Consider the following 13088-nt stretch of genomic DNA (forward strand, 5'->3'; position numbering starts at 1 on the left):
GTTACTAGAAACAGTCCTGTGTTTATTTTATAGGACGGCATTAAGACAGTTGCCAACACTCTTAGCAGAAAATGGGATTTGGGGACATCCCAAAGTGCATTTATTCAGATCTTTTCATGAAATTCTACATTAAAAGTTTTAGGACCAAAAGAGTCCTAGCACTGCTGTTACTCATCCTTGTTGAAAACAAGCAATCTGTTTAAAAAGAGCAGAACTATTTGTATGAGAAAAAATACTTTAAGTGGAATGCTCTTTATCATCTTCTCCGAAAAATGACAGGTTCTTTTTTTTTTCTTTGCTTTTTCCATTGCAGTCTTAATTTGGGGCTTTTTATAGCTTACGCACTTTCCTGAAGTCTTAAGCCAGTCACTTAAGTCAACAGAGGTGGTTAATGCTTAACTAATAAAATTGTGTGTGAGCTTCAAGACGTACAGAAGGCAGATTCACAAGGTCGTGAACTGAGGTAAACTCTTAGTATTCTATCTTCTTGTTATTACTATAGGTTTCTTTGCATCTTGATATTTAAAGTAAAAGGCAAAAAAAAGCAACCCACAAACCAGCCACAAAGTTACCCTTCAAAGTGTCACAGCTCTGTTGGTCAGAACATGCAGTCCTGTGGAAAACATTCACTGATCTCTGAGACCAAACATCCTGGATACAACTCCGTGAATCACACAGCTCCCATCCTCATAGTTAAAGACTGCACATCCTGGTTAGGAGAAGGTAATATTTGCTATTAAAGATCAATATCATTCAAATTGTTATTTGACAGGATAGTTCAATATTTTATGCCTCGCTCAGGTGTATTACCCAGTTCTAATCTGACATTTCTCTGAGATTTGACTAAGATATTTTCCCAGGGAAAATTAGAGGTCTGAGTTATTCACTAACATGAAATGGTGTAGGGGGGTCTTTTTTTTAAATATATGCATGCAGAACAAATGGATCATTCAAGGCTTATAAACTGTCAATGTAAATATCGGAGCCAGATTCATGTAGTCACATAAAATTATTAAAATCTTTGGTGATATTCTAGTGTAACACCTACATAGTTCATCAGCATCAGAAGAGCTGCACAGATGTAAATGAGAGTAGAAGCTGACCTTTTGAATTCACGTACTGAGTCACAACTTCATCTCAAAAGCTGATGTAATCGTAATGCACTTCGCCTTTACATCCATTTTATCTCCCTACAATTCTCATTACTAAAAATAAACCTGTTCTGGAAAGTTGGAGCAGACATGTGACAGTGGCCACTTTGGATAAGCCCCAGCACTCAGACACTCCTCCCCTATTAATGGTTCCATCGTAGTTCTGCTTAATGCTCCCCAGCACCAGCATCCGCTTTCTCCTAGATTACCTGGAGTCAAGACAATAAATAAATGCAACAGAAGAAAGCTCGCAGTTTGTTGCCTTCAGTGATTTGAATCAGTTTTGCTCTCCACATTGTTTAAATTGTATTAAAAGAGAGGACCAGGTTCTGTTTGGTTAGCTGGAAATTCTCAGGCATCAGACTGATTTTAAATGCAGTTTGGCACTGTGGAAATGTCAGGGTCACTCAGTGCTACACAGGCAGAACAAGAGGCTGTCTTTAAAATTTTTGATGCCAGCTGGAAGATGCAGTGATTGGTCTACAAAAAGTTAGTAGGACAGTGTTATTACGACAAAATTTTATTCTACGGTTGTGCTATTTAAATCTGCCAAAGGAGAGGAGGCTGTAGGAATAAAGACAATGCCTGATTGTCATTTCCTAAGTCAATGGAGACTAATTTTAATGTAAGACCTTTTCTTTTCTTATGCTATAATAGAGCAACACTGCAGAGCTCAACGATTTACATGACAACTGATCTAGTCCTGCTGGAACCTTCAAAATTGTCTTGTCATAAAAATACTGTTTTCCAGTGAAAAGGTAGAGGGTATTGCTTTAGAAGGGCTAGCTATGTCAGAACTAATTATTTCATTATCAAATTGCTGCTGACGTTAATATTTAGAAAAGAGCCTTGGATAATGTCCTTCATGTAGCTAGCAATGTAAAACAACAAACTTTAAAACTTACATGTTCGTAATTCTGTGAACTAAATAGAGATAGAGAGGAGGTGGTGTACGGGTGCCTACCACTGCATATATTAAGCCATAGTTTTTGCATATGTGGTAGTGCTTGCTCACTTCTAAGAATGTTAGCATTTGTTGTGTACAATTATTTACAGCAGGCAAAGCTGAAAGAATTTCCTGTTAGAAGTGAAGGTGTCTGACGCTTCCCATTACAAACTCTTGCCACACTTTCCACATCACAGCACAAGGCTACGGGCTATTTGAGGGAATTTCTGTGTATGTTAAATTTCAGTGCCTCAAACTGTTTAATTTACCACATCTTTCTTAAATTCATAGGAAGAGCAAGGCCAGCCTAGTAATAAAGACACATTCAGAAGTGAAAGATGCGGTACGTGTCCCCACAGCCTCACTGTTTGGAAATGAGCAAAAGCATAAAAAAAGCAGCAGCGCAACCCCTATGGTACATTCAGAACAACATGAGCAGAATGTTTAGATCAAGAAAATTACAGTGAGAAATACTTCTGCTGTGGATCCTGGTATTCCTGGTGAGTTTACATGGTGACAGTGCTCAAGAGAGACAAGGCTGAGGTGCCTGTGTGTGCCAGAGCTTGAGGTCACTGGGGGAAATCACAGGTGAAAATCTGAGCGCCTCCAGGATTAACCGGTAAACTGATGTCTTGATGATTTAGTTACCATTTAATTCCCATTCCCTGTAAAAGGCTTTCTTTAACTCTACTCCACAAGGATATTCTGTGATTTTTTTTACAGTGGGCATTCATTTATACGAAGTCTCCCTCTACTCCTTCTTTTGCAAAAAAAGAAAGAGACAGAAAAAAAAAAATGATGAACTGAAATTTCTGAAGTATTCTCATTACATGAATCAGTTTATGTGGCTGTCCATCTGCATCTCATGCTGCTTTGAACTCGCTAGTCCAAAGCTATGTTATATTTTTGTTTTCTTATCACAGGATTTTCTCACTTTTTATGCCAGTCTTTGGTTTACCAACTTTGGGGAATCTACATTTTTAACTCACTCACATGAGCTACACAGCTTACAATCACCAGTGAAGAAAGGAGTTGGTTGTTGTGTTTTTGGTTTTTTTTTCCACGAAATATTACCAAGATTGTGGGCTGCAACAAGAGGCTTGAAAAAGCCAAAAAAACAGGAGTATTACACAAGTTTATGATAAGAAGAAGTTAGGCAACTAAAGTTACCAGAAGAGGGGAAGCTGAACGCTGCTAAGGCATCCTTATTGTGTAAAATACAGCAGAAACCAACTTACCCCAGTCTTGTTGCCAGTATATACCACAGACGTGTCCAAAACTGACTGAAAAGCCTTCCTATACGAAATCAGGTTTAAGCCACTTTAGCTTATTAGTTCTGATAGTTTCACAATAGCTTAAAAACACAAAGACTTTACACATTAATGCAACAAATTTCTCACTGTCCAGTGGTTTAAAAGTGAAGTTAACATTAGCAAAAAAAAAAAAAGAATCAAGTGTTTTCACTGTGACAGACAAATTACTAAAAGCATTTTAAAGGATGCAGCCTTAAAGCCTGTTCCAACAACTATTTGGGTCAGTTCTTTTTCTCCCCTAAATTAATATGAGCAGATGAAAACCAAGCATGAGTTCGCGTTTTCTTGAAATGCTCATTTTTGTAAGGGAAGCATGGAAAAGCTGCTTAATGAATCCTTCCTGTAGTGTGAGTTAAAGTACATGTAAGACAGTGACAAGATCCTGTGCTAGTGAATTCAGATGTAATTCTTTATGTTACTACTATTTGACTTTTCAAAAATTGTGATCATCCTATGAATTTAAGAGAATGCCATCACAAATCATTGGGAAGTACAGCATTGTCAAATTCAACACTGCTGGGCATATTTTTTTCATTCCCTACTTACGAACCATGTGCCATTAAAAAGATTTGGGACTCAGTGGAAATAACATAGGAATTATTTTCTGACTTACTAAGAAAGGAATTAAAGCCAATAGCTTTAATATAAGACAACAGGAAGCTTTTCCCTGTGTCCTGGTGGCTTTTTTTAAACTCTTGGTCCTTACCAGGCTCACTTGTCCCATTGGTAATCCCATCAGCCGTATTTCCACTGCCTAGACTTGCAAAGGAACACCGAGTGCTGCAAATAAAATGACGAAGGTGTAAAAGCTCCTGCTCAGAAGTTAAATGAGAATCAGATGTCAACACAGTTCAGGCTCAGCCTTTGGCAGGATCATTGCTTTTAATGCAATTTACTAATTAAAAATGAGCACCAGATTACCGAAAGACTGGAATGAAGCGGCTTGCTAAACTAGTCTGTTAGCTCCTTGAACTGCCCGCACCAGCTCTGGTTTTCATTACTTCTAATTCATTTGAATATTGCCTGGCAATTATTAAATAACCTTCTGAAAAGAACAAACGCTGTTTGTGTTTTCTTCATCAGCCCTCCGCGTCTAGACCGGAGCTGTTCTTCCTACAGATGGCAATCTGTAGCCGGGCTCTGGCAGGTGTATTTTATTCGGCAGATGCACCCTAATCGCATTATAGCGGATTAGCTGGATTTCTTCCTTTAAATGTACACTGCGGGCTCCAGCTCGCGAGCCAGCCGTTTCTTATCGCCCCCTTCTAATCTGCCAGAGCCTTTTGCCTCTTCCTTTCAGCAGCTATTTCTGTAACGGGTCGGACGGGGAAGAGCGCCGCAATGAACCGTAAGCGGGGAATCCTGCCCGCCTCCTCCTGCTGGGTGAGATCCTCCGGGAAAGACCCAGAACGCAGCGCGGAGGCGGAGGAGGAGGAGGAGGAAGAAGAGGAGGAGGAAGAAGAAGAGGAGGAAGAAGAGGAGGAGGAGGAAGAAGAGGACGAAGAGGAGGAGGAGAGCGAGGGCAGCCGCAGAGCCGTGGCAGCAGCCGGGGCTGCGCTCCGAGCAGGCGATGGGGGCAGGAGGATGACGAGCGGCGGCGCATCCCGCACCCACCGGCGGGCCCCGGGGCCGGCCGCAGCGGGGAGGCCGCCGGGCTGAGGCGGCGAGCAGGGCGCTAGCCCCCCTCGCCATCCGCCCCGATGGATAAAGCCGGCTCCCTGCACAGCGCCGTGCCCGCCCCGCCGCCCCGGCTCTACCTGCCGCGCAACTTCAGCTGCAGCGCCTGCCTCTATGGCAGCCTGGCCGAGCAGTGCAAGGGCGGCTGCAGCCCCGACGGCGATCCTCCTCCTCCTCCTCCTCCTCCTCCGCCGCCGCCGCCCGTGGTGAGGGAAGCGGCGGCCGAGAAGCCCCCGGCGGCGCCCCGGGGCCGGGAGCCGTCGGTGCCCGCCGTGCCGCCCAGCCCCACGCAGCGCCGCCGGGCCAAGTCGCTGCCCACGCCCGGCGACCGCAGCCTGCGGCCGGCGCTGCAGCAGAGCCCGGCGCGCCGCAAGACGGTTCGCTTCGCCGACTCGCTCGGCCTGGAGCTCACCTCCGTGCGCCACTTCTGCCAGGCCGACCTGCCGCGGGTGCCGCCGCCTCCGCGCCCCGCCGACCTCCTCAAGACCAGGAAGCCTCCGGCGCTGGGCGAGCTGGAGCCGGTGCTCTTCGGGCCGCCGCCGCCGCTCCTGGAGCCGCTCTTCCCCCCGCAGCCCGGCGCCAGCCCCGGCTTCGCGGAGCGGGTTCGGCAGCACAAGGTGAGGCTGGAGTGGGTGCGGGCGGAGCCGGCGGGGCTGCGCGGCGCCGTGCGCGTCCTCAACCTGGCCTACGAGAAGGCCGTGTCGGTGCGCTACACGCTCAACCGCTGGGCCAGCTGCGCCGAGGTGCCCGCCGCCTACCAGCCCTCCGGCCCCCCCGGCGGCAGCACCGACCGCTTCGCCTTCCACCTGCCCCTCGGCGCCGCCGTCGCCGCCGACGCCACGCTGGAGTTCGCCGTCCGCTACCGCGTGGCCGGCGCCGAGTACTGGGACAACAACGGCGGCGCCAACTACCGCCTGCGGGGCCGGCCGCCGTCCCCGGCCGCCGTCTGCCCGCCGCAGGACCCCGACAGCACCGCCTGGATCCACTTCATCTGAGGGGGACCCGGCACCCTCCGGCCTCGCCTCGCGGGGCGGCCGCGGCACCCTGTTTCACCTCACGGGACGGCCCCAGCGCCCTCCGGCTGCAGCTCGCCTCACGGGACGGCCATGGCACCCTCCGGCCTCGCCTCGCCTCACAGAGCCGCCCCAGCACCCTCCGGCCTCGCCTCGCCTCGCCTCACCCTTCCCGCCGTCCCAACCGCAGCCCCACCCAGCCCACCTTTCCAGAAGCTTCTTCGTAAGCCGCCAGAAGATATTTTTTTGAATTCCGTTTACAGATAAATTATTTATCTTTTCTATCTTGTTAACGCCGCGTAGGGATAAGCGTTCAGGCTCCAGTCAGGACGAAGGCTGGGTGCGAGGTGTTAAGCCCCACGGCAGCAGTGTGGCCGGCACACCGCGGTGTTTTCCGCCTCGAGCTCGTGACCAAAGCTGCTGCACGGTGAGGGTCTGGAATGAGGGGAGGGAGGCTGTCAATATTTGCAGGACTTATCAGTGAAAATCAGGATCCACTGGTGCAAACAGATCTTCCCGGGTGCTGTGCCCACAGCACTGGGTTCTGGAAACACAGGCAGCACTGCCCTGGGCACCCATCCTCTTTCCTCAGCCCACCTCGCCAAGCCTGGCTCCGTTGAGGTGCTGGGTCCCTTCCCAGAGCCCCACAGACCCCAGCGTCCACGCGGACGCGGTCACTCGTGTTAATTGCAGGGGACAGATGGTGGTGTTGAACCCCAAAACAGATACCCCCAGGTATGGCTGTATTTCTCATGCTGTAAAAATGGCTGATGGGTTTGTAGCAAAGATTATAAAAGTTTTAAAATTTGGACCCTGTTTCATATATTCAAGCATATTTAGAAAAATGCTAAGAAAAATAGTGTCACGTATTAATGGAAATACAGCCTACTAACAGGTTTTATAAAGCAAGCATTTTGTTTTAAAATCCACGTGATACATTGTAAAGATCTGTCATGCTTGTTTCAGTAGGATTGTTCCCAGAAAGCTGCTTGTGATCAGGTTGGCAGGATAGTCCTGAAGTTGCACCAAAGAATTAGAGGTGGCAGGAATTGAATCCATAAATTTGGTTTGCATCCCAAGCAACATTTCCAGTTTTATTTCTGTTAACAGTCTAATTGAAGTTGTTATGCTAAGGTATAAGGGCAGGAGCTTGCCTTTTGCAAAACAAAACATTCCAGATTTTTAGAATAATTCCGGAAAGTGGCAGGTTTCACAAGGCTAGCTATATGTACTCAGTCAGATTGAGGAAAAGTAATATCTTTGCGTAGAAGTAGAGATGTACCAACAAAAAACATTGAAATTGCAGAGTATGTTGACTTCTGCCCTCAAAGATCTATTTTGGATGTTACTAGCAGAGAACAGCATTTTCCTTTTTAAACTTGCTTTTTCAGGAGTTTGGCTGAATACAGGTTGTGCTGGTGCCAAATCTGGGTGCTGGCTTTCCAGGATTTAGGCACGTTTGTGTTTGCAGGTGAGGGACGTCTACAAAGATGACTTCTGAGAGTGGCAGAACAAATGCTGGTGTCATCTTCCTATTATGAAGGGCTGTAGGATCAGGCGTTCAACATTTTGGACCTTTTGTAGATTGTTTAGGAATGAAGTGTAATTCTAACTGTATTCTTTGTGCTCCTCGTGAGGGTTAAATATCCCAAACAGCTTGATTAATGCCAGGTTCTCATGGAACCTTTCAACTTCAGTGGGAATTGAGGGCACTTTTGTCTCCTGAGGGTCTGATTGAGTCAGAATAATTAAACCTGTGAATTCTGGAAAAAATGGTCTGGCAAGTTGATGGGAAAAGAGCATTTCATTTAATTTCTCTATACCGCTTTTCTGGTTTCATAGAAATCATACCAACTGTAGCCTTCCTGTAGTATTAGTAGCTTGGTTTTAGTTCCCCAACAAGTTTTCTCATCAATGTGATCTTCATAGAAATAGAATATAACAGAAATGTACTGTCAGCACCTGCTGAGTATTTCACATTTTAGAATATTAAGGCCCTGATCTTGTATTGAAGTAACCCTATGTATCACTAGCACGCATCTATAAAGATAGAATTGCAGAACTTGGGTCTTAAACTGTTCGTGATTAATGCATATTAAGTAGTATGTTTGATAAAGAAAGCCCAAGTGTCTTCTAGTTAAACCTAGTTTGTTGTGAGAGCCTTAATACTGGAGAGAAGGAAGCGAACCTGTCTCCATTTGAAAGCACTTTGAAATACGGTGGAAATGCAGCCAAACATCTTATTTATGTGTTAGAGCTTTCCAAAACATTTTTTTGCTTGACCTTTCTTACCCATATACTAAAGCAGCAACAGTTTTTCTGAAGCATCTTAATGATGTCATATGAGGGAAAAAAAGTAGTTTCTGTGCACTTTAGGTTAACCAATGCTATAATTCGTTTATGAACCTTTAACCCCTTTGTCCACTATACATCTGAATATTAAACCTTCTGAGGATGTAGCACACCAGAAGAATGTTTTGGAAAGCTGACTCCTGAGCTTTCGAGCAATTAAGCCGATGTTTAGTTCAACACTCAGTTTCGTGGGTAACTTTATGGGCTTGAGCTTGATCACGGATTATCAGTGATACACCTTCAACTCTAGTAGAAGACCTAGTCTTCTGGAAGCACTTAAAAACACCTCCATTTAAAGCCTCGAAAGGTGAGGTTGGCCCAGCCAGCTTTGAGTGGAGGATGCTACTGATGACATCTTTGGAAGAAGTGTGAGGTGTTCTAACAGAAACCTATCAGTGATATATGCTGAAGCTGCACTGCTTTGGTTACACAGTTTCACTTCTATCACATAAATTTCTTCTCAAGATTTCCAAAAACATGTCTAGGTGCACTGACTGCGAGTACTTTTTCCACTGGCAGCATCCATGTATGGTTTCCAGTCCTTTAGTTTTCAGCCTGATGCTATTTAGGTGGGGTTTGCTGGAAACATTGTGATAAATGGAAGTGAAATAAAATAAAAATCCCAAATAGAACTTACAATCTACATAAATGATAACTTTGAGGGGAAAAGCCTGTGCTGAACAGGGTACTTCTCACGTTGGCAGGGCATCAGTCATTTTAACGGAAAGAGGAGCAAGACAACTTTTTTTTTTTAAAACACATTTCTAAAGAACATAGTTCCACAAAGTTAACTTTAGAAGGCAAAGTAAAATATTTGAGTTATGTTTCAGGATAGAAATTCTTCAAGCCAATCATTTTTTCTGGAAAAAATGACAGCTCAGTTGTTTTTATTTGCATGGATAAAGCCCATGCCACCTTCCTTTCCAAGTGATGCTAGAGGGTGTAGGCAAGGCAATAATCCTTAGGTAGCATACTTCACTTTTAAGTGAATTATTGATAATCACATTCATTATGTCTTTGGAGGTGTAAAAACCTGTCTGTCATTTATTGTGCAAAGTCGTAGCTTTATGAAACGTGCCATCTTATTTTATGTGCAATAGTGATACTTCCTACAGTAAGTCAAATCGTACTGTGTGTCTGATACACATTCACGTTTGCTGTTGCACATTTAAACTGATAGAGTTTTTGCATGTGGTTCCATGCCTCTTATGGCAATATTTGTGAAATCTACCCTAATCAACAGAAGCCCTTGCAGGGATCAAAACAATTAAGTGACTGTAAACTGAATTTCAGCTAGCTAACCACATTACTATTCATTAGCGTAAAAAATAATTGAAACGTTATACTCATTTTCAGTAAATGTACATTACTTCAGGTTAATTATATTCTCCTTTTACCATTTGCAAATAACTTTTTGTTGTGCGTGTGTGTGCCTCAGTATCGTATTAAATAGCAGAGCAAGTGCACACGGTTTGTTATTGCAGTGTATGTGAGGGGAAGATGCATCACTTGAACAAACAGCTGTCTGTTCATGCATATGCGTGATCTCTACAGATACGTGAAATGTTTTTCAGTAGCGCCAACAGGCAAACATCTGCTAATTCTGTATTTTAAACATAAAGTAACCGACAGAAATACTCAGAATCTGCTTTTTAACATATTGTTAACTATATATTGAAATCTTTATGTGCCTTTCAACATTTCCTAGGAATAAATCTAATTTGTTCCTTCACGCTCCCACCAAAAGTCCAGCTATGGCGTTCTCATTAAAATGAAATTTATACTAAAAATCTAATAATCAGTGCTAATTCCTGACACTCTTTCAGCTGTGCCAGAAATCCTGCACCTGTAGCAGCCAGAAGAATTTGATCATATTTTCCCATACTACAGTGAAAGAAGTTACTGTCAGAACCGCGTCTTCCTGGTACACCTCTGAAATTATTTAGCTAGGTAAAAAAACTGTGACTATAGTTAATATAACAAAATATATTTATTGTATATATTCACCACTTACACAGATATTCTAAATATATATTCTACCTGAAACCAGAAATTCTAGTTTTTTATTAAATTTATTTGTGTAGACATGATGGTCTTTACAGCTTTTACTGTTATTTACCTGATGCTGCATAATGCATATAGCTAAAACTTATAGTTGGACTGGATCTCTCGGCACAGTTTGTATCATGGGATTAAAGTGTTCACTATAGAGAATATCTAAAGAAAATGACATCTACCTTCCAATTATATACTGCATGGCCTTTTGGCAAGTCATCTGTAATTCTGTTTCCTGTATGCATTTCATGTGTACGTGTTCTGAATATATGGAAGGATTACCTACTGAAATTAAAAACTTTGTGAGCACCAAAATTAACATTTTATGAGCATATATACTTTAATATAGGAAGTAAATGTAGTCAATTTTGCTGTAAAGTAAAAAAAAAATATAGCCTTATGTAGAGCGGATCAGGATTTTTTAATGAAAGATGGTGACATTTTTCAAAATGGAGCATGTTCAGGGAAACGTATGTGTTTCAATAGGGAGGATTTCTCAGGTTTAGCTTATATGAGAGAATTGTCCTAAAATAGTTAGGTGGTAAGAGTACTTCTTTAATCAGTGTACGGACTTGAATGTAGGTCTTCCACAATCAAAGGGAATTAATATTGGTTGTTCCTGAGGTTCGACTCTTTCTTTATCCACCTTTTGAATATTGCTTTTAAATTATTTTACGGAGAGGTTTTTTAACCCAGGAGTTTCCTATCTTGTATGGATATTCTCTTCATTCAGCTATTCTGAGTTTTGTTTGAGCTTTCTGTTTTTGAGAAAGGTCTGATTGTATTGTTACACAACATTAGACAATTATTTTACATTTTACATTTCATTTTTAGGGGGAGGTAGGCAAACAGCTTTCCTTTCAGTTTTATTTTTTTTTTAATATTAAACAATAGCATGCAGAATAAAACTGTGCTTGAAATAACATATGCACTAGTAATTCCAAAGAATATAGCCAAGAAAAATGTCAAATGTCAGATGTGCTTTTTAAAAACTTACGTCCGTTGATTTAGTAAGGCAGGAAAAAAGTCCTAGTCTCCAGTGCAAGTGTATTTATACCAGGGATTTCCTTCTATGCAATATTATGGTGCACCTGGTTTTTTAGCGATTGACTTGATTGCTATGGTTGCTGTATCGTTGTGTTGTGTGTAGGATATTCTGTTAAAGTGTCGTTAAGGAAACTATGTCTTAAATGGTGTTATATTTTTAGGCTCTTTTTTTGTGCAATCTGACTTCACTAAATCATAAGCATACTCCGAGTAACAGTAGCAAGACAATATTTCATACAATTATGCAAGTCTCGTGCGTCGTACTTTTCTCTAGTCACCTTCCAGGAGAAAACACTGTGTTAGTGTTGTGAGTTTTAAAATTTTGTATTCCTGTATCTTAGAAATAAACCAAATTGTATTATACTTTTAAACTCAGAAAGCTAATATATATATATGTTTTTAAAGTTGATTAGGACTGGAATCCACGTTGCAGTGCAGGAAAGCTAACAAAAAAATGTGTGACAAAAAAATTAAGGTTCTTGAAGAGGTTTAAACAAACCTAACTCCTCCCGCACAGTGGTAAATTGTTTCTCTTGGTAATGGAGATGCTGTCTGTTCAAGAGCGGGCTCCTTACGTGCAAGCTTTTATTGTTGTTTCTTCGATTTACCTTGACTTTGTTGGAAAAAAAAAATTTGTTTCTTAACTGTAAACTTTACGAGTAAGTTACTTTTGGTTGCAGTTTCTTCTGCAATGTTTGTATTTCACTAAGTAATGTTTGTTTCTAATATTTGTAACAATACTGTGATATCACCAAAAGTTCAAAATCAACTTTTTCTAGTAATGCCTTGTAACTTACCTAGCCTTACAGTATTTCAGATTGTTTTCCACCAAAACTGCATCTAGTCACTGGTTGTCACAATTATAAAAAAAATATATATTTATAAACCTGTAGCTTCTTGCTGTCATTAAAGATTAATGATACAAATTGCGAGCATATATAAACCTCTTTTTTTTTAACCAACAAACAACTATGTTCTGATTCATCCGTAGGGCACGTAGGAATGCTTTGGGTGATGTGCCTGCACATCCAAAGACAAATATTCAGCTTTCAGGCCAGGTTTTCAAGCCTGCATGTCTTCAAGCAGTCTCTGTTGAGAATATTCTCTCTGGAAGCTGTTGTATGCTGAGTTGGGTTGGAAGTCTGGTCTCCTGAAGTGCAATCAGCTCTCAGGAAGATAAGATGGGATTATCAGTTGGCATAAGTATAGGTAGCTATCTTTACAGTCTTGTATCTCGGCGCAGTTTCAAAGATAGCCAGCGTAGCAGTCTGTAGTTCAGACAGGGATGCCTGTACTTCAGTTGCCTGTGGCTTTAATCCTTCCCAGTTTTGCATTGCTATGGTCACCAGCAACAATTGGACCAGTCTGTGCAATTTGGCATTCAGCTGCCAAAAGCCTGCGCTAGGTAGTAAGTGGTGCAGAAACAGCAGTATTTCAGGTGGTGAGAGAGTGGCTCTCATAGAGGGAAGGTGTGAGATACATGAATACAATTGTGATTTTTTATTTTTTTTAATAACAGTTTAGATTTTCCACT

At 42.5% G+C, this 13088-nt stretch overlaps 2 protein-coding genes across 8 annotated transcripts in view; one reads left to right on the forward strand and one right to left on the reverse strand.

Moving 5' to 3' along the window:
- The window catches only part of LOC310905419 (uncharacterized protein C16orf46 homolog), an 8036-nt gene extending 2397 nt beyond the window's left edge, over nucleotides 1–5639 (reverse strand). Inside the window, exons 1-3 of one of the 7 annotated variants that reach the window (XR_014589035.1) lie at nucleotides 4117–4192; nucleotides 3336–3393; nucleotides 573–709 (exon numbers count right to left, since the gene is read on the reverse strand). Coding sequence is in view for 3 of the 7 variants with exons in the window: in XM_083851679.1 (XP_083707805.1) it covers nucleotides 3336–3393; nucleotides 4117–4146 (88 nt within the window). In the remaining 4 variants the exon portion in view is untranslated. The other 6 variants (XM_083851679.1, XM_083851680.1, XR_014589037.1 and 3 more) reach the window with 6 other exon arrangements.
- LOC310905423 (protein phosphatase 1 regulatory subunit 3E-like) lies at nucleotides 4726–12497 on the forward strand. Its single transcript, XM_083851689.1, has one exon. It carries the CDS (start codon nucleotides 5111–5113, stop codon nucleotides 6080–6082), a length of 972 nt encoding a protein of 323 aa, XP_083707815.1. The 5' UTR covers nucleotides 4726–5110; the 3' UTR covers nucleotides 6083–12497.
- The last annotated feature ends 591 nt before the right edge of the window (nucleotides 12498–13088 follow it).

This window comes from Anser anser (assembly GCF_964211835.1).
Source record: "Anser anser genome assembly, chromosome: 11".
Classification (NCBI taxonomy): domain Eukaryota; kingdom Metazoa; phylum Chordata; class Aves; order Anseriformes; family Anatidae; genus Anser; species Anser anser.